This window comes from Talpa europaea (genome assembly GCF_964194135.1).
Source record: "Talpa europaea genome assembly, chromosome: 14".
NCBI lineage: Eukaryota > Metazoa > Chordata > Mammalia > Eulipotyphla > Talpidae > Talpa > Talpa europaea.
The window spans coordinates 3,832,126-3,852,471 of NC_140082.1; the positions used below are offsets into that span (position 1 = coordinate 3,832,126).

The 20,346-nt window shown below is 52.2% G+C and overlaps 1 protein-coding gene across 10 annotated transcripts in view; it reads left to right on the plus strand.

Moving 5' to 3' along the window:
* CLIP1 (CAP-Gly domain containing linker protein 1) overlaps positions 1 to 20,346 on the plus strand; it is a gene marked incomplete at both ends in the record, with an annotated part of 65,270 nt that overhangs the window by 11,449 nt on the left and 33,475 nt on the right. For 2 of the 10 annotated variants that reach the window (XM_084253682.1, XM_084253676.1), the window contains 8 exons: positions 464 to 588; positions 1,918 to 2,140; positions 5,716 to 5,913; positions 6,496 to 6,599; positions 8,383 to 8,443; positions 12,517 to 12,621; positions 15,963 to 16,679; positions 19,889 to 19,946. In XM_084253682.1, the coding sequence (XP_084109808.1) occupies positions 464 to 588; positions 1,918 to 2,140; positions 5,716 to 5,913; positions 6,496 to 6,599; positions 8,383 to 8,443; positions 12,517 to 12,621; positions 15,963 to 16,679; positions 19,889 to 19,946 (1,591 nt within the window). Of the gene's footprint in view, positions 1 to 463; positions 589 to 1,917; positions 2,141 to 5,715; positions 5,914 to 6,495; positions 6,600 to 8,382; positions 8,444 to 9,628; positions 9,662 to 12,516; positions 12,622 to 15,962; positions 16,908 to 18,028; positions 18,146 to 19,888; positions 19,947 to 20,346 lie in introns of all 10 variants that reach the window. The other 8 variants (XM_084253675.1, XM_084253679.1, XM_084253677.1 and 5 more) reach the window with 7 other exon arrangements.

Below are 20,346 nucleotides of genomic sequence, written 5' to 3' on the forward strand. Positions count from 1 at the left end.
CTTTCTTCTAGAACCCAACAAAATGATTTTTAAATTTATTAAATAATGAAACCTACTTAGCCCGTTCAGGGCCTGTTCAGGGGGCTGGCGTGATATGCTGGAGGGCGTCTACACAGTGGGGCCTGTGCAGGTCATGGGAGAAAACAAGGGTCAGGGCGAGTGGATGGCACGTGCTGCCAGCTCCTCATGCCTGCTGGTGGGGGCAGGCCATAGTGCCCGCGGGTCGCGAGGACGGGGGTCTGGGTGGGCAGCCTGGCATGGAGTCCCCTGGCCATGCACGTCTGCCAGGTGAGCCTCGCCTGTCTCCGGAGAGACCCCTGGAGAGTTGAGGCAAAGGCAGAGAAGGGCTGCAGGGAGAGGTGAGGGCCCGCGGGACTGAGACGTGGGTTGCGACCGCAGAGAATTATGATCCTACGCGGGGGAATTGTGTTCATCTCTTCACCTCCATGTTCTCCTCTTCCAGGTTGGCGGCACTAAGGCTGGCGTCGTCCGGTTTCTCGGGGAGACCGACTTTGCCAAGGGGGAGTGGTGTGGCGTGGAGCTAGACGAGCCTCTTGGGAAGAACGATGGGGCTGTGGCTGGAACCAGGTTTGTGGGGAAACATGTTGTCCGCCCAAGGCTGAGGCTGGACACCCCAAGGGCCGCCTGGGCTGGCTCCCACCCCCTGGACAGCAGCTGTTCCTTTGTCTCAGTAACTTGTGGGGTTTGTCTGGGGAGATTTAAAGTGTTCAGTTTGCTTCATTTTTCATTTTAAGGCTTATTTTTTTAGAGCAGGTCTAGGCTCAGCAGAACTGGGAGGAAGGTGTCCCCACCTTCACCCCACGCGCCCAGTGTCCCCACACCGCCTCCTGTCATCAGTTTCACCTCAGAGGGCCCATCTGTCACGGCTGATGGAGCTGCTGGCCACGTCCTCCCAGCTCAGGGCCCAGGACTGGAGCCGGGGTCACTCGTGCTGCTCTGTTGAGTCACATGTGTGCAGACGTGTGTCCACCTCCATAGTGTCATGCACACAGGAGTTTTAGTTTATTTTTCAAAACAGAAAGGAAATACTATGTCATCCTTTCAACACTCTCTCCACAGCCCTCGGCCTTTGGATGCATTTCTGGGTGTGGGGTGAGGAGCAGGAAGTTCCCACTTCAGGGAAGTAGCCACAGCCTCTCTGATGCCCCAAGCTCTGACTGTGGCAGCGGGCAGGGCCCGGCAGCTCTGGCCTGCCATGAGGATGCCTCCTCTGGCTCCGGGGCAGGTGGGAGGCCTGTGTGGATGGGTGCAGGGTGCAGGGCACCTGTGCTGCTGTCAGGGTGTCTGGCGTTGGGCACAGGTGAGGGATAGACTGTGTGCCAACGGCACACATCCACATTAATGTGGAGCTCAAGTATTAAGACGTAGTTAACGTTTTGTTCACAAAATGTGTGCAGGTTGATTTCCAACATATGGGCTTTACCCAACAAATACAGTGATAATGGCTCGAGAAAAGTCTCATTGCTGCGACGTTAGGAAGCCTCCCCCTCTTGACATTAAACCACTGATTCCCCCCCCCCCCCCCAATTCTCGTGATCTCCAACGGGACGATGGTGTCCTCCCGCCTCTGCTTGGGTGAATCTGCCCTAGTTGGCTGCTCCCCCTTCATCTGGTGAAGGCTCTTGGTTCTGTGAGGTGGGGCCACACTATGGTGAACCCCTGTGCTGCAGACATGTCAGGCAATAGAAACGTCACTCCCCGCTCGGGACTCCAGGGAGATGAGGGGCTCCGTGGCGAGCGATGTGCTGGTGTTTCTGCACCACCCTGAGGTTGCCGCCCACGTCTCTGGCCTTTACTTACCCGCAAGCGGCCGTTCACCCCAGGGGTGGCTGGGCTGAGGCCTTAGGAGCTTTCCGGTTGTGCGTGTTGTGACTGCTCCCGTTTTGTGTTCTGAAGGTATTTCCAGTGTCAGCCCAAGTATGGCCTGTTCGCTCCCGTCCACAAAGTCACCAAGATTGGCTTCCCCTCTACCACACCCGCCAAGGCCAAGGCCGCCGCCGTGAGGCGCGTGATGGCCACCACGCCCGCCAGCCTGAAGCGCAGCCCCTCCGCCTCCTCGCTCAGCTCCATGAGCTCCGTGGCCTCCTCCGTGAGCAGCAAGCCCAGCCGCACAGGACTCGTAAGTGCCCCACTGCACCCCGCACCCTGCATTGCTGGCAGCTGGGAGTCGCCCCAGCTCTGTGCCGAGTGTTAGTCACGGCTGCGAGGACTCTGACAAGTTTCACAAAGTAAAACTTTAACCAGATAAACCTTGAGCAAAGCATTTTAACGCCCCCTGTAGGCTCCTGAGGCTCTAGGCGGTGCCGGTTCTTGGTGACGGTGTAGTAGCTGCTGTTCAGTCTACCTGAGGGGGTGGTTGCTTCTCTCGGAAGTTATTTGGACACAGGAACGACAGGAAAGTTGGAGCATTCCTTCTCGTCACGGGCACAGGTCGCTTTCAGTTTTAGGAACTTTTGAGAAAAGGTGTGTCCTCGGGGGTTTTATGTCTGATGGATCCGGCCTGCCCTACCCTCCGAGGGCAGCTCCAGCATGGGGGTCCCTCTGGCCTGAGGACACAGGGCTCCGGAACACGGAAGGACTCTCAGCAAAGTCGTGTTTTGTTTGTTTCCTCCCCCCATCTCCTCTCCCCTCCCATCCAGGTCACCCTCATCCCGTCCCTGGTGTGCACTTGTGTGTGTGTGGGGGGCGGGGGGCACTGGGTATTCGGGCTTTGGCCCTTCAGTTTACTTCCAGAGGTCAGCTAGCCTAGCTCTGAATTTGAAATGGCAGCAGCAGATTACGCCCCAAGGTGGAATCTGGGTCTCTGTACCCCGAGAGGGCTGTGGGTCAGAGCGTCATCCTGTCTGACTTGGGGGCCAGCTGCTGGCCCATGAGCTCTTCCTTGTGGCCGCTGGGCAGGGCGAGCAAGCGGGGAAGTCACTCCCTGCGCTGGCCAGTGCTCGCCTGGCTGGGCCGGCTCTTGCGTCCAGACCAAATAGTGCCTGTTTCCCACGGAAAGGAGTCTGCCTCCGCTCCAGCACGGATGTGGGGGGAAAACTGGACAAGAGCACGAAGTGGAGACGATGAAGCTCTGCTGTGTGGGTCACAGGCCTCAGCGGGACGTCCCGGAGAGCCGCCGGCATCCACGCGGGCCAGCGTTCTCTTGCCAGCCTCGTTATTGCGTCCTCTTCTTTGGAAAATACTCAGGCTCCGCTTGCTTTTCAGACAAGTTCCCCTCCCTCACCTCATTCAGGGAAGAAAACAGACAGATGTGAAATGAGTCTCCCTACGTAACAGCTTATGTTTGTATAACTTCTCCCTGGGGGAGGGAGGGGCTTGGTCTATAAACCAAAAGTCACTGCAAAAAATATACCAAGAATATAGGATAATTGTGTCACTTCCTAGAGTACATCTCAGCAATTATAACCCCAAGTACAAATATAAGAAAAAGAGATTCTGTCATGCAAAGTGACTGTGAAGTTCGTGGAGGGGCCCAGGCTTCCTGCTATCTGGGCCCCTTGGGTGTCTCCACTTACCTCCCCACGTGCCCTTCGGCCCAGACAGCTCCCTGCTCTCACTAGTAAGTAATTAGCTACAAAAGACTTTGTTATTTATGTCCTAGCAGCTCAGCAGCTGTTTGAAAAAAGTGACACACAGTAATTGACAGAACCATGTTCTCGCTCACTGGTGAACACCCACAGCATCACGCCCTGTCCGCCCTGGGGGTGCCACCACATCACTGCCTGCTTTCCTGGGCCACGGGACTTCACAGAGTCGCGTTGTCATGCCAGAGCCAGGCTGCGCTTCGGACAGACGTGGCCTCATCCAGAGGAACGTGTGACCTTGCGCGGGACCTGGAGCGCCCCAGGCTAGTGGTGTTCGTGGTGCCCGGCAGCTGTCAGTGCTGTCAGTCGAAACCCCCCCCCACACACAGAGCCCTGGGGTCTCTCTGCGGCCTCAGATGGGGTATGTCCAGGCAGATGTGATAGTACCGTAAAGCATAATTGAACCGTACAGTGAAATTGGAAAATCAAGGTCAGATGGTTAATACAGAACAGGAAACTCCCCCACCCGTCTGTTAAGTAATTCAAGAAATTGCACTAAATAGAAACAGCAAAGGAAACTTGGGATTGAATGGATTCCTCTGCTCCCATAGTTTTCGGTCAGCCTGTTGATTGGTGGCAGACCTCACCCACGTCTGCATCCTGGCCGAGGGCTTGGGCAGACTGATGGAGAGCAGAGAACCCAGGCCACACTGGGGCTCTGATTGCAGAAGCAGAAGTCGGGTTGATCGCATCCTGGGCCAGCGACCCCGAGTGAACATCCATGGACAGGGATGAGGCCTTCCTGTGGCTGCTGCTGGCTTCTGGAGCCCAGCTTGAGAGCACAGTTCAGTGCCCAGTGACCTGATAGCCTTTCATGGGGAACCACGTTCTCTGCGCTTTCACATGACAGTTGACCTCAAGACTGAGGAGTCGGGTCTATGGAACAGCAAAGGGGAACAGGATGGAACTGACATGTCTTCTCCCCCTTCCCCTACTTCTCGTTCTCCTCAGATGTCTCTTTTCCCTTTTTCCTCTTTCATGTTGATTTGTAAGCGACCAAAGCAGGTTTTTTGCTTGCACTCAGAAAGCCAGACTCGGAACCGCGAGACGTGTCTTTACATGGAGGAGGTGATTTGAGGTGGCCATCATGCGAGTCAGCGCGATAGGCATCCCAAAACCTGACTCCCCGAGTGGCGGGCATGCTGGGGCTTTGTCAGGGGAGGACCGTGAGGACATGCAGGGCTTCCCATGTCCAGTCCAGGGAGGGGGGATAGTCCAGGCAACAGGAGCCAGGGGGCTTGCCTTTCCCAGCAGGGGACACAGAGGATCTTACTCGGGATGTGACAGTCCGTTTCCTCAGTTCCCAGGACTGCAGGGGGAGCCGGTCAGCAGCTGATCACCAGGAGGGGTAAGAGCAAGGGGTGGGAGTTTAACCCCACTTGCTCCTGACTCCAGGCTGGGCAGGGGGCTCCAGCTCCCCCGTGTGCACTGCGTGGACGTCCCCATGCACACTCACGCTCGCCCACACTCTGGAAGACAGACACAGCTCCCCTCCCAAGCCTCGTGACTCTGCTGCTGGGGTTCGTCCTCAAGACTGGACTCCTGGCTAGGGGCTCCCCTGCTGTTCAATTTGAAAAAAAGATGAAGAAAATCCCAACAGATCCAGCCAGCCCGTTGAAGGAAGGCTTATGACTGACTCCCAGGGTGAGCTGGGTTACTTAGTGGGATTGTAACAGCTTAAGAAGTTGAACAGAAAGTCTCAGCCTCAAGCCTAAGGATCAAAAGATTGACCAAAATGTGGTAACAAGAAGTCACTGGTAATGAAGCTCAGGCCAAAGTGGAGTTGAAAGCCAGTCGCTAAATGGCACCTGTGGAATTTCTCTAGATTCCTACAAGGTCCTGCAGCAGAGCTCAGGTACTTTGATTTGAGCCACTCGCTCTCCTTTTAAACATCTTCTGAACATTCCAGGACCACTTTGCATCGATGTGTTCTTTGTGAAATTTGCAGACGAGAGGCACAGGCCCTCTTGTTTCTTGATGAGAAGCTCGGCTAGTAACCGGCACGGGCCCCGCTCAGCTTTGCCAGGAGACGCCCGCCCTGCATGCTCCGCTCGCTTCCTGCTTCCCTGCTGGCCTCATTGCCCTTCACGTCTCTAACTTTCCTTTGCAGTTGACCGAAACCTCGTCCCGCTACGCCCGCAAGATCTCCGGCACCACTGCCCTCCAGGAGGCCCTGAAGGAGAAGCAGCAGCACATTGAGCAGCTGCTGGCGGAGCGGGATCTAGAAAGGGCGGAGGTGGCCAAGGCCACGAGCCACGTGGGGGAAATAGAGCAGGAGCTAGCACTGGCCCGGGATGGACACGACCAGGTGAAGTCTGGGCGCTGACCTCGTTGTGGAGATGGTGATGGTCTCTAAATGAGGGAGGAGTCCAGGCACCGTGCCTGGTGCTTGGGGCCAGGGAGCGAGTCTTGAGAGCACCGGGGACGAGGACAGATGTGTTGAGAGCACTGGGGACGAGGACAGATGTGTCGCTGGGCTGGCATGAGCTGTGACCCGGGCACCAGTGTGCCTCATCTAGAGATGAAGTTTGGTTCTCCTGGCGTCTCCCTTAGTGTTTGGTCTCCACGTCCAGGTTTCTGGCCTGTCTGCATGAGGCGAGCTTGTTGGCCAGGGCCCTCCCAGGGAGGCCAGCTCCTGGTTTGTAGGTTGTCCTCTGTACGAGCTTGCAAAGAGAACACTGGTTTAACCTTGCCCTCTATTGTTTTAATGATGTGGCTTTTCATTGTCTAGTTTCCAGGAGTACTGATTGAGAGTCAGCTCGTAGAAAGCATTTTAACATGCCAGGGTTTTAGGGGAACGCCAGCTCCAGTGGTAGCCCTTAGCCATAGCCCTTTGGAGGCAGCCCCAGGGCAGATAACGGCCACTCACCAACTCCCTTGCCTTTCCCAGCACGTCCTGGAGCTGGAAGCCAAAATGGACCAGCTGCGGACTATGGTGGAAGCGGCTGACAGGGAGAAGGTGGAGCTGCTCAACCAACTTGAAGAGGAGAAAAGGTGATGATGCCTGGACCATACCCTGGCATGCGTGTCCTTTCCGTGCCAGCACATGAGGAAAAGCTCTTCCTGTCGATCACCTTGTTGGTGTCCAGCCTTAGACAGAAATGGCTGACCCCTTGTCCAGCGGGAATTGATCTCTTGATACTGTGTGGTTTTAGATCTAGTATCATGTAGATTAATAATATCAATCAGATATTGGCCTGATTGATCGAACATATTCACTGAGCACCTACTATGTGCCCCACACCCCCTGAGGATCGCTTTGCGTGGGGAGTTCATTCACCCCAGCTCCCATCCAGAGCCATTCCCACTGAGGAGGTCCTGCATCCAAGTCACCAAGTGTTTCTGAAACCCCTCCCATGCATTGATGAAACCATATCCTGCCTGGTGGTAACACGAAGTCCCTGTACTTGAGAAATTCAGCACCTCATTAGGAAAACAAAACTGTCATGTGAAGCAATTAGAATTATCCAGGTCAGGATGCAAACAAGTCGCTGAATTATGTCAAAGGAAACAAATTTGATTCTTTAAAAAGTCAGTTCTTTGAGACCATGAATAAGCAAAATCTCCAAAAAATGTGCATGGAAACCATTTGAGGGTTTTGGGACATTTGTCCTCTGGAGTGTTGAGTGCATCCTCTGTGACTCCATAGTAATGAGCATCACTAGGACTCAGTACAGCCACAGCACCACGAGGGATGCAGTGGAGGCGGATGCCTGAAATCCCCTTCACTCTGGGAGAACGGCCCACCTAAGGGATGGACACCTCCTACAATTGCCCCCAAGTAAAAGGTGGACCCTCCTGAGCCCTTGCACAGCACCCGCTCTCCTGTTTCGCACTGGGTAGTCCGAAATGCATTCCTGCCCCCACCCCCAGAACAACCTTGAGGGCTTTCGCCTGTGATTCTATTTCTGATTTAACTAACTAGACTTGTCTTCTATTTCGTTTTTCTAGAAATGCTTGTGAGTAGGAAAGATTTTCGTTTTGCATGTAGGTCTTGCACCTTGTCCTCCTTTTCTGCTCTTACACCTGATTTCATAAAGATTCATGATATGGATCATGCCAGATCATCTAACTCCCCGACCGTGTACTTCGTGGTGGTGTGATGGTGTTGACTGAAACCCACACCCTTATCGGGGGGTCTGAATCAGGGGATGTGAACTTCAGAAGCAGAGATAGCCTTTGGTTGTTTCTCCCCCACATCAAGCTCAGGCTTCCCCTCAATCTTGGCGCGGGGGTTGCTCTGAGCTTTCAGGCAAGGGCCTCTGCGCGTGTGCCTGCTCGTCTCTTCTCAGCCCCTGATGTGGGTGGTAGGAGATTTGTCTTCTAGGCTGTTTTCCCCTCTGCCGTGTCATTGCAGGTGGAAATGAGGGACTTGACTCACACACGGTGTTTTTCAGATCACTGCCAGATACATGACACATGTTGATCAGAGATTTTCCTCCAGGCTGGTCTGTTGCTTAGATCTACTCTGTGGCTGCAACCAGGGCCTGGCAACTCACCCCTCTCGGCTCATACCTCCTGGAGTCAGTACCTGGCTCTGACGTTGGCGTGTCCTGAGCAGTGTCGTACTTTCGGGTCTGCAGAGCAGAGGCCCAGAGATGCATTCTTTATTTTCTGTGTCTCTAAGACAATTTCTTTCCACCATCATCAGCTAAGTCCACCACACTGTGATGATAGTTTTGTTATTGTGTTTCTGTAGTTTTTTGTTTGTTTTTTGTAAGGCAGGTGTGTCCCTTAGTTGATTTCTTAAGTGTTTTGTCTTGATTTGATTCCACAGGAAGGTTGAGGACCTTCAATTCCGGGTCGAGGAAGAATCCATCACTAAAGGCGACCTTGAGGTAAAACCCCTCCAGCTTGGGAAAGCTTTTGTGGGTGCCACACCCAGACATATGGATGAGAGCCTTGTGCCCACTGGTGCGTGTGTCAGAGCAGGCTGTGGAGGGGGCAGCAGCCGACGGTGCCTGTGCCCGCCCGGTGGCGCCAGCTCCTTCCATGGCCCCTTTCTCTCCCCTCCCGATTCAGAACCACAAATTGGGGTTAATCAAGTCCTAGATCTGGCAGTATGCTGCAGGCGAGACCGCCGTGCCTCTGGTGATCGGAAATGGCATGTTAAAGAGCATTTCTTGTTCCGTCCAAATGGTCCAAAACAAAAACTTTTGCTTTATTTCAGCTTTGCTTCCAGCAAAAGCATAAATCCTTTACTACCCTGTACAAGGGGCACATGTATGTTCTGGTAGTTGAGCTTTTAAAAGGAATTACCAGAAAAAAAAAATAGCAACTTATGTTTCAGTTTCTTTTCCTTCCACACCATAGATATTAAATTCATAGACTTTCCTTTAACTTTAAACTTCTCATCTCTTAATTGTTTACTTTAATAATTTTAATTAGACACCCGAATTCAATGGTTTTGATGCTTTTCAAACCACTGCCAGATATATGACACATGTAAATTACTAAATTTTTCAAATTTTGTGGGGTTTTGGTACTTTAATCTGCAGTGTTTTAGTAAAAATTGCACCTGTCTGTGCTCTCAGAATACACATTTTTGCCACCTTTATAGAGTTCTCCCACACCAGGCTTAACTTTCAAGAGCCCTGCCAAGTAGAGTTATCATTTCTTTGAAAGTAAATATGCAGTTAACAAAGAGTAAGCGAAACATTTTCTGGGTCTGCGCTTCATAAGGCCCAGAATTTAATGGTGATCAGTACTGTCACAGCTATCTCCTCACTCATCTCCCACACGGTCACTTTCCTTTACTTGACTCCTGTGTTGTTCTCATCCATTTTTAAACACCCAGAGTCTCATTAGAAGTCTCATAGCCGCATCTAATTCATATGAAATACAGCCTCGTGGTGTCTGGGGAGGGACATGTTCAGATATTTACTTACATCAACACTAGACTAGTATAGTCTGTCTGGTCAACTTACCTGAACTAATCAAAATTATTTTGAAACCCTAACACTTACTGGAACTTTAGTTGAGTCTTTTGTTGTTGTTTAATTTTTTTATTTTTTTACTGATAGCAAAAGAGCCAGATTTCTGAAGATCCTGAGAATGTAAGAGGGACTTCACTGTGTGGACATTCCCCCGTAACACAGATTTTACAGACTACAGCGCTTATTGATACAATTACTAACTGCATCACCTGGCCTGGAGACTTTGACCTTATTATTTCTGTGCATGTGGCTTTCAAAGCAATTACAGTTGAATCTCGAAGAAATTGTAATGACTAAGCTCACTAAGTCCACTTGTTTGATGCACTGGCAAGTGTTTGACTTACAAAGAATTTTGCCAAAATGAAAAAAAAAATTCAGGGGGGGGGCTAGCCGCCTTCATTTAATTCTTAATGCCTTCTAATTTTAATAGAATCCCTCCAAAAGAGGTGATAGTTGACTTAAGCACAAAGCATGTCAGGCGAAGGGCTTAAGAAATCCCAGGACTCAGTTTCCCCAAGCTGTCAAGGTGCAGTCCCGTGAGCAACTTTGTGCCCTCTGTGCGCGCGCCCTCGGCTGGTCAGTGCCCGCCACTACAGCCGCCGGGACGCGTCGTTCCTCGCGCTGCTGCTGGTGTGTCCCCAGCCCTGTTTGTGAAGTTAGAGTCGCAGCGTTCTTCGGGGAAGACATTGTGTGTTTTAAATTTGTCGTGACTGAAGAGATTTTTCTAAATACAGTGCCACTAGGTAGCTGTTTTTCTTTTCCTTCCTCCCGCTGGTTAAGTTCAAATCCCACCCCGGGGCCCGGCTAGCTGTGATCCAACAGCAGGGACCTCGCGGCCTTTCACTTTAACTTGCCATCGCTAGAGAACAAAAGCACGGCTAAGAACGCCCCCTGCCATCTCCTGGCAGTGGCCCTAGACAGCTGAAGACCGAGCTTGTGAAACAAGCCTCCTTTCTGTGAAGCTCCTTCAGTGATCTGGTCTCCCCACCCCAACCCTCCTCCCCCCAGGCAGGGCTGCTGCGGTGTCTGTGCATGGGCTGCCCTCGCCTCTCTGCGCTTCCCGGGCCTCTGCTTCCCTCTGCAGTCCCCGCCCCAGGCTTTTCCTCCCTCTGTCTTATTCTAAGAAAGGAGGTGTTAGAGCAGGGTTGTCTTGCGCCCCCAGCCCTCGGGGAGGGCTGCACCCCTGAGGAGGAGGCCTGCGCCCCCAGCCTCGTTCACCGTCAGGTCCCCAGACAGGCCGGGCTGCAGTCCTCCAGTGTTTGTTTGCTTTTTGTCCGAAAGTGGTGACCTTCACCCAGGGGACACTGAGCGCAGCTTCACTGGGAGAGGAAAGGGTCTGCTCCCTTCTGCTCTTTGCTCTTTTGGATTTCAGTTCTTGAGACTGTGACCCGGTGATGATGATCTGGGTTGGATGTATTTTTTTTTTTTTTTGTAGTAAAAGCAGGTAAATTGAACAACTGCTGTCAGAGGTACATTGTGGAGCAAGGGGACTGCCCAGACAGTTAGGTTATGGAATTTTTGTCATAAGTTTTGGTGAGTGTAAAAAGCTGCAGCAGGGGAAGAACTTACATTTTTATTTGTTTCTGTTAAATATTCCATGATGAGTTATACCTGATTCATGCGCAAAGCGACCTGAACGCACTGCAGCTCCCAGCGCTGGGGCTGGGCAGAGCCTTCCGCGTCAGTCCGGCACGGCTTTGTGGTTTTAGTTAGACTTTGTGGAGATTCCCCATTGCTCATGAGTGTCCACAAGAGAGACCTGACCACTTAGAACCACAAACTATGTAAATGAATGAATAAAACCAGCAACAGGGTGCTGCTGGGAGCAGTTCTGTCAACAGGTTTTATCAGTCAATTTGCTGCAACCTCCAGAGGGGTGAGTAGGGAAAGAGGTACTTTCAACCCAAAATCCAAATTATTTCAAAGTGTACAGTTCTGTTGCCCCTAAATCTATCGGAAAGAGAGGGCCTTTGGGTTTTTCGTCAGTCTACATCTCAGTAAGGGGTAATAGGGAGTCGGGGGGTGGAGGGGCTTGAAGACAATGGGATCTTACCAGCTCTTTTTGCTTGGAGTTCAAGCTCCTGCCTTTCTGCCGAGTCCCCGCTCCCACGTCTGAGCTCAGGTCTGACCCCCCGCAGGGCCAGGACAACACCCTTGCCAGCTCGAGCTCGGCTTTCCTCCTTCTCCGAGTCTCAGTGATGGCGGCAGCTGAGCACAATTTTTACTGACTTTTCTTTTTGTATGAGTCCCTTTTGTTCCTCTTTTCTGGTGACAGATATAGTCTTCAGAAAATCCACAACTGGAAGGAAATTAAGAGCTTTAGTGCCTCCTGGCCTGACCTCTCTGAGGCTGTTGCTGAGAATCTCAGCTCCTTCTCACCTGTCTCGGCAAAGGGTGAGGTGGGTTTCCTTAGCTTGGGCTTCCAGAATCCCTTTGCCCGGTTTAATACGTGCCCCTTGTTCATATCAAATTGTGTGCCAAAGTGCAAGGGACATATTGAGCACTCAAAAGATGATCTTTCCCATATGCAGGTGATAACAATGATGAATTTGAGGGTGGATCAACTTTTTAACTCACCGAGTCAGTTACATACACATTAATGTCCAACAGCCATGGTGGGGAGGGGGGGAAATGATAGTTTAGAGGAATATTAACTATTCTAATTCGTGCTGATAAACTTCACTTATCAAGATAACTTGTGTTTGGCTGCATGCACCTGACACTCCATCTTGCCTCGCGTGTGTCCATCTTCCTCTCAGTCGACTAGCTCCTGTCCCAGCCCTCCTCACCCGTCGTCTCGTCTCCATCCTCGCCCCCAGCCTCGCCATCTCGGTTCTGTCCCCCACCCTCCTCGGCCCTTGGCCCCTCCTCTGGCGGAAGGTGCTGGCGGCTCGGCCTGCATGCTGCTCCCTCTCCTCTGCTGGCACGTCACGGTGGCACTGTTGTCTTCTCTTCCTCTCCCTTTTCACTAACAGACGCAGACCAAACTGGAGCATGCCCGCATTAAGGAGCTTGAACAGAGCCTGCTCTTTGAAAAGACCAAAGCTGACAAACTCCAGAGGGAGTTAGAAGACACTAGGGTAATGGTTTTCACTATTTCATGAAGCAGAGCCGTGTTTGTGAGTGGCCGACCCCCGGGGTCACGTGCCCTGTCGTTGGCCTGAGCCTGACCCAGTGGTTCAGTCGGAGTCTGGTCTGGCTCCTGCTCAGGTGCTCGTGAGCGGAGGCTCACGGTAGGCACAGGTGTGCGATGTCAAGTATTTTGGAAGGTAAAGACCATCCCTTTGGTTGACTCCTCCGAAGCCAAGACCAGAAACCCTGTCAGCCGTGTGCTGCGCTGCGTCCTGGCCACAGCCAGGTTCCCCCGGGACGCCTGCGATGCGTTTCTCCAGCTCACCACGCGCTGCCAGTGTCCTCCTGTCCTCACAGCCGCTCACTGGGTTTCTAAATACTGTTTTGCTGTTGTCCCACTTCAGCGCTCTCTTCCTGCCACCTTTCCTGGCCTCCTGGGTCAGGGAAGGGGATGGAAACCCTGACTTGTTTTAGTAAGAGTTAAAGGTGACGTCACCAAGTTCCCTTTTCCCTTGGTACCCGATCTCTGCATTTACCTCCTTTCACGTGGGTTAAAGTTTCAGGGTCAGGAGGGATCGCGTGCAGGGAACAGATGGCTCCTCACACCCCCCTTTCCGTGCCCAGCCCGCGGAGACAAGGTGCCAGTCCCCTCGCCACTCTTGCTTGTATGTCGCAGCCCGCACGGAGCGCGCCGTCAGCCTGGCGCCGTGCAGTGTTAGCTGACACGGTCCTGTCCCAGCCCTGCGAGGAGGCGGTGGTACTGTTTTCGTTGTCCAGATGAGGACACTAAGGCACAGAGAGGCTAAGTAACTTACCCCAGGCCACACAGCTAATAGGAACACTGGAGCCAGAATCTCTGCCTAGGCCTTTTGGCGGCAGGGGCTGTGTGCTCCACCACCACGGGGTAGGGGCTCTCGGTGGCAGAAGTAGCTTTTGCTGAACGACTTAAGAGAGAAGCTGAGTCATTTACATACAAGAAGAGACATATATTTGTGCATATGTTTTCTCAATCATTAGTTTGACTATCAATGGCTTAATTGCACATTCTTTAAAATTTCAAAAATTATTCTCTCTGATCAAATTTATTATCCTGATTTTTTTTGTTTCGAATTATTACTATTAGTAATAATTGTCGAAATTCCTCTTCTCGAGAAATCATTGATCTGAAACACTAGGTAGTCAAGTCATTTTTCTTCTCTAAATCATAAGTTTTTACTTTTTCAAGAAAGAAGAAGCCCTCAGTCTGCCGCGAGGGCTGTGTGTTTGGCAAGGGGAAAACCTGGTCTGTCCCTCCCTCGCCCGAAAGCCAGGCTGGGTCTGGGAAATACAAGGGACTAAGAAGCTGAACTCCACTGGTCTCACTGGCTGTTGAAATAAGGGTTTTGGGGTTTTTTTTTTTTTGTATGTCTGGACTCCTCTCCCGTATAGCTTCGGCCAGCAAACAATTCAGTGCCTGCTTTTTTTCGCTGTGAGAAAGCCTCCATTCACAGCTTCGTCTCCTCAAGTATTGATAGTTCAGATTTTTTTTTTCAGTTTCTCAACAATGGACGTCTTAATTGCCATGTGTGACATTTCAGATTTCCGTAAGAAGCCATGTCTTCCTCAAAAGTCTCCTGGTTTGCCAAGTGTGAAACGCAGCAGTCACCCACTGTAGAAGTTTCGTTTTCCCTGCATTCCTTTCTAGGAAACGCGTGGGCGTCCTCTAAGCCATTTAATCCAGTTTATTGGGGTGTGCTTAGTGCTGGGGGGACATTAGCAAGAATAACAAAGGATGTCCCACCTCAACGGCAGACCCCGGGCGCAGTGCTCGGATAGAGAATAAAAAGTGGCAGTGCTGCCAAAATGTCACCCGAAGTCCAGCCCCGTTGCTTGTGATTCTCGCTTGGTATTTTCTCAACCTTACTGTTTGGTTGTGGCTAATTAAGGACTGCTGCCCTCTTGAGTTTAATTTATGTCACGGGCCTTGGATGGAGTTTGTTAATGTTCTGTATCTTATTTTGGGGGTAACAAACTCTTGGACTCCCCTGTCCCAGGAAAAAGTATGTGAATAAATTAGCAGCTTTAACTGGAAACACCAATTCCCCGGAAACACGAGATTTAGATGAGCTGTGAGACACTCGGGGACTGGGTGCTGCGGTGTGGGGAAGGCCGCGCGCTCCCCTTTCTGTCCTCCTGCGGACGCTGCGGCATTTCTGTGCTGCGGGGGCGGCAGAAGCCGGTTGGCAGGGCTGTGTGGGAGAGGAGCCCCGAGCCAGGGCGGGTTTTGAGCCTTCACATTTGGGGCTCGCTGGTGTGAGTCGCTCATGTTCCCTTCTATTTCTCAGGTTAGTCAAAAAACTAATTCCCCTGCCTGAGGCCACCACGTCCCATACACACCTGCCCGCAGGTGGCAGAGGGAGTCATATCCCAAGGACGAAAGGGCACAGGCAAAGTGCACCCTCTAGCCCTGGTGTTTAGGAAGAGCGGGTCCCCTGTGGGTGTAGCGGGACGGGAGCCCGAGACTCGGGGTAGAGGCACCCGCTGCGCAGAATGCCGGCGCTGTCAGACTAGGGGGCCTCTGTGTGAGACTCCCAGAGCACTGCAGGTAAGTAGCCGTTCTTCCTTCATCATTTTTAAAAACGGTCACTGAGTCAGTTCTTCACGACCCAAGTGAGGTGCCTCTGCAGCCGCCACAGGGTGGCCCTGCCAGCCCCCAGCGTGTGCCCTGGCCTCTCGTGCCCACAGCGGCACACACTTTTAATAGGAAGAAACAGGTGCATTTAATGCATTTCCTTTAAAACAGTATATCTAAAATAAATATCAGCAAGATATTTTGTCTTTTCCCCTAAGTCTTCAAAGCCTGTGGCATCCCAGCATGCGGCCTGTCAGACGAGCCCACCGAGGGCTCGGCAGCCGCGGGAGCCCTGGCCAGCACCGCCTCCACTGGAGAGACAAATGTTTCCACACCTTGGGTGGGGCTGCAGCAGGTGAAATGGGAGGAGTGTGCCAGGAGGTCGGTCACTCTGGGAATGTCACAGCTGCTGTTTGTTATTATGAGTTAATGGGTGCTTCCTTGACTTAAGCTTCTTTAGAGGAAAAAGGAATGTTTTTAGGAGTGAGTTAAACTCAGTATCAGGTTTTAGACTCTTTAGCATACCCCAGTGGTGGAGGTTGGCCAAAGAGTGTGATTGTGAATTGGTCCTCCCAGACCTGGGCTTAAGCCGGGTCGTCCTGCAAGCCTGGCTATCACCTGGGCGCTGCGGAGGCCTCCGCCACCTGAGACAGGCGGGAGTCAGAGGGCTTCAAGGCTAAAGAAGCTCATCAGCGGCTTGTTATCTAAATAAACTCTTTTTCTTTGGACTGCTAATAGGTGGCTACAGTGTCAGAAAAGTCCCGTATAATGGAACTAGAAAAAGACCTAGCGTTGAGAGCACAGGAGGTAGCTGAGCTTCGAAGAAGGCTGGAATCCAGCAAACCTGCTGGAGATGTCGACATGTCACTCACCCTTTTGCAAGATATGCGCTCTTTGCAAGAAAAGCTGGAAGCCACCCACGCTGACCACCAGAGAGAAGTCACTTCCCTGAAGGAGCATTTTGGAACCCGGGAAGAAACGCTTCAGAAGGAGATGAAGGCTCTTCAGGCCTCTGCAGAGAAGCTCTCCAAAGAGAACGAGTCCCTGAGAAGCAAGCTCGGCCACGCCAACAAGGAGAACTCAGATGTGATCGCTCTGTGGAAGTCCAAGCTGGAGACGGCCATTGCATCCCACCAGCAGGCCATGGAGGAGTTGAAGGTATCCTTCAGCAAGGGGGTGGGAACGGACGCCGCAGAATTTGCTGAGCTAAAGACCCAGATAGAGAAGATGAGGCTGGATTACCAGCACGAAATAGAAAATCTGCAGAACCAACAAGACTCCGAGAGGTCTGCCCACGCCGGCGAGCTGAAAGCACTGAGGGCTGAGCTGATGAAGGTCGTCAGGGAGAAGGAGGAGAGCCTGGAGGCCATGAAGTCCAAGCTGGACAAAGCTGAGGACCAGCACCTGGTGGAGATGGAGGACACCTTGAGCAAGCTACAGGAAGCCGAGATAAAGGTAAAGGAGCTAGAAGTACTGCAAGCCAAGTGCGGTGACCAAACCAAGGTTATTGACCAGTTCACATCCCAGCTCAAGGCCACCGAAGAAAAGCTCTCGGCTCTAGACGCGCTTCGGAAAGCCAGTGCCGAAGGTAAATCGGAAGTGGAGAAACTTAGGCAGCAGCTTGAGGCAGCCGAGAAGCAGATTAAGGATCTAGAGGCTGCAAAGGATGCTGCAAGTGACAAGGTTTGCGCCCCCACCCTCCATCCTTTTCCATGCGTCGTTTTTATTTTGCGCCGTGTGTTGTCTTTCAGTTGTCGCAGTTCATCCTTCACATCCCACATTTAGTGGAGACAAACTGCTCGGTGCTGCTCATGGCTTTCCCCGCGAGCATGGTCTCCCCCCTGAGTCTTGAGTCGTGGGGTGATTAGTAGCATTGGCCACAAAATCAAGGCGGCCAGCCTGGGGCCCTTTGCACGGCCACGTCTGCGGCACCAGGGTTTCTCCTGTGCCCGGCGAGACTGTGAGCTGCCCCTGCCCCTGAGGGCTGGGCTCGCTGGCTCTGGTCAGGGAGCAGTCGGAGGCACTCGGGCTGCACTTCTGATCACAGAGCCTGTTGTCATCTTCACTTCTAAGGAAGGAAGATGAGAGTGTGGGGATTGAGCACGCTCCCAGCTCTCCTGCCGCTGGTTGACCTGCTGGCCATCGACGGTGAAAGTTCTGAGCTTTCAGCGGGAGAAGCCGCACCCTTGGCCGAGTAGGAAAGGTCCTGATGGTTAATGGAGGGAAGGACAAACAGCCCAAAATTGCAAAGTAACCAGAAACTAGTTACAGGAAATTGTTCTCATATTTCCTCACGTGGTTCCAAAATACCAATCAAAACACAGCACAGTAAGGAGAGGATGTCTAGCTAGCGGCTGGCCTGCTTTTTTCATCATGGTTTAATGAAAGCAAAGCGCAGGTGACTAGTGGTTGAGAGGACTTTTGTTTTCAATGTTGAAATCTTGAAGCATCACAAAATACAGACAGTGCCAGTGCAGGCCACACACACGTACCTGCCGATCCCATCTGACGGCGTGTAAAGTCTGGAAGAGGAAACCGCTCAGGTCACTCACCTAGAAAGTCAGTGTCCTAGACAGCCTTTCTGACTCAGGTCGCGCTGATGTTTCCAACTATTTCCAACTAATCCATAGACAGGGGGAGTCGCTGGCTTGTCAAAGTGTGAAAAACCCAGCAACTTCTTGCCTTTATTCCTTTCAGTTTTGTTTGTGTGTGTTTCTCATACGTGTTTTACATGTTTTTTTTTTATTTCCTCATTCTTTTCGTTTCCTTTTGTTCATTTGCTTGGCTACCATGTACTGGGGTAGGCTAGCAGCGTCACCACCGAGCTGCAGGGGAAAGAGCTGGCCCTTGCTAACCTCCAGAAAAGCTTGAGTGATGCCAGCCAAATGAAGGAGGCCGTGGAGAAAGAACTTCAGGTTTTGGTGAGTACCCACTGGGCGTCTGAATCTCAGGGCGCGGGCGCTGCCTGGCTGAGTGGTTCCTGGTGAGAAAAATCTCTGTAAAGAAAGGAAACCTGAGCACTTTGCATTCTCCTTTAAAGTATTAAAGTAAGTACCCTCACTGGTCACTGCTGTGAGTACATCAGGGGCAGTCGGACCCCCCACTGGCAGTGAAGGTAGGTGCAGCTCCATCAGGCCTGCCCTTTGCCTGGGACAGCGCCCTTGGCACTGCAGTGACCGCTCCGTGTAGCCGAGCATGGGCATCCAGTCACGGGGCTGGGCCTCACATGGAGTGAGGTCCTGAGCTGTGCTTTCTCCTCCTCGCGTGGCGACGGGAGCAGCAGGCCGAGCAGGATCGCCCCATCCTGTGAATGGGGCAGGCAGGGCGCTGACGGAATCGGACAAGTCCAGGATTCTGCCCTCCAGCACAGTCTGCTGTACCTCAGGAAATGACTTAACCCCGTGTTTTAAGACATTTTCTTCTTAGCTGCTCTCAGCCTTCTGGCTCCTGCATCAGGCATGAGCAGGGCCAGGGACACCCACACGGCAGTGCACAGGGAAGCCGTGGGCCGCGGGAACCGGGGGGAGCAGCGTGACCGGGAGGCCATTGGCCTTGTCCCCCCACCACCACCCCACCCACCGCACTTCTGTGCTAACACCAAAGGTGAAGAGAAGTGTCTGGTTCTTTCTTACTTAAATGACACTTTTACCAGTTTTTACTTTTTTAAATGTTGGCTTTTGACGTGGTCGCTAGTGTCCACCTATGACCACAGACATTTAAATAATACAAAATAAAACCTAAAGATTCAGCTCCTTGGCTGCACCAGCCACGTTTTATGTGTGGCTAGTGGCTGTGCTTTCCCGCCTTCAAGGGCAGCCCCGCTGGACGTTCTGGTATTTAGAATCTTTGCTACATTTAGGGGGAACGTTGGCCTGGAAATGACCATTTTGTGATTTGCTGTCCTTTAAGAAAATGTGTTCTGAGTTCCCCATCGTTTCTCTGCCCTCCTCCCTGAACTTTCAAGATGCCCAGTTTTGCACGCATCAGTGAGCGTTTACGTAAATCTCTGTGTACGCTGAGGGAAGAGCCGCCTACATCTGGCTGGAGGAGTTGCTGAGGTGGGCAGCTGTGGCCTGTGCACCCACATTTTTATCGCCCTAGTTAGTTACATGTGCTCATCTAACAATTCCCTTGGTGTATCTACCTCAGAATCCATACAAGAAAATCAGGAGATGGTTTTATCTTGGCCCCATAACGTGTTCAGAAAAGAATACCTGGGACAGTGGGTGAGCAGTGGGCCTTTCAGCTGAAGAAGTAGTTGATCCAGGCCTGGTTTCAAGAGAGCAGCTTCTGGGGTCACTCTCCAGTTCAAAACATTGCAGCGCTCTGTTCAGTGTCTCAGGCACATTTCTGAGACGATCTGACCCTGAGGAGAAGCCCATCTGAGCACGCGCGCGCGCGCACACACACACACACACACACACACACTTACTTCTGCACATCCCTGAAGGTCAGTGCACACCCCCCAGGCACCTGCCCCCGCAGGCCTCATGCTCGTACTGCCTCATCCCATGGACGTACAGTGGTGATTGATGTTGACGTGTTTTCAGATAACTTTATTTTTAAAGCCAGCCACAGAAAGCAGACAGTGTTGCGTCCATGACTGATGAAAACTCTATAATTTGAAACCTTTCTGTTCTGAATGCCCGTTCTTTCTTCTTTAGAAAGAAAAGTTTGCCGAAGCTTCCAACGAGGCAGCCTCTGTGCAGAGAAGCATGCAAGGTACGTCCTACTAAGCGCGTGCTGTCTGTGGAGCACGCGTTGGGGCTCCAGGTTGCGGACACGTGCTGTGAGGCAGAGGCGCCGGGGCTTGGTTTCCTGTCCCCAGGCTGACAGCCTGCCGCGGCGCTGGGCTCCCGGCTCCCTGCAGCCTCACCCTCTCATGAGGGCCTTCTCCTTTTGACTTAAAACCTGTTCCGTATTAAAGTCTAAGCGTGCTTGGGAAAAGTATGCTCTTACATAAACTTCAGTTGTTCTGGCTTTTTGAGTTTTAAGCATCAGGAATAAAGCGAACCAGGCAAAGGCATGGCTGCCACCACCTCCTGCACAGGTCAGGGAAGCGGGAGCTGCCAGCCTGTCCCCTTTCCCCGGGCAGTGCTTGGCTGCTAGGGGCGGTGGTATT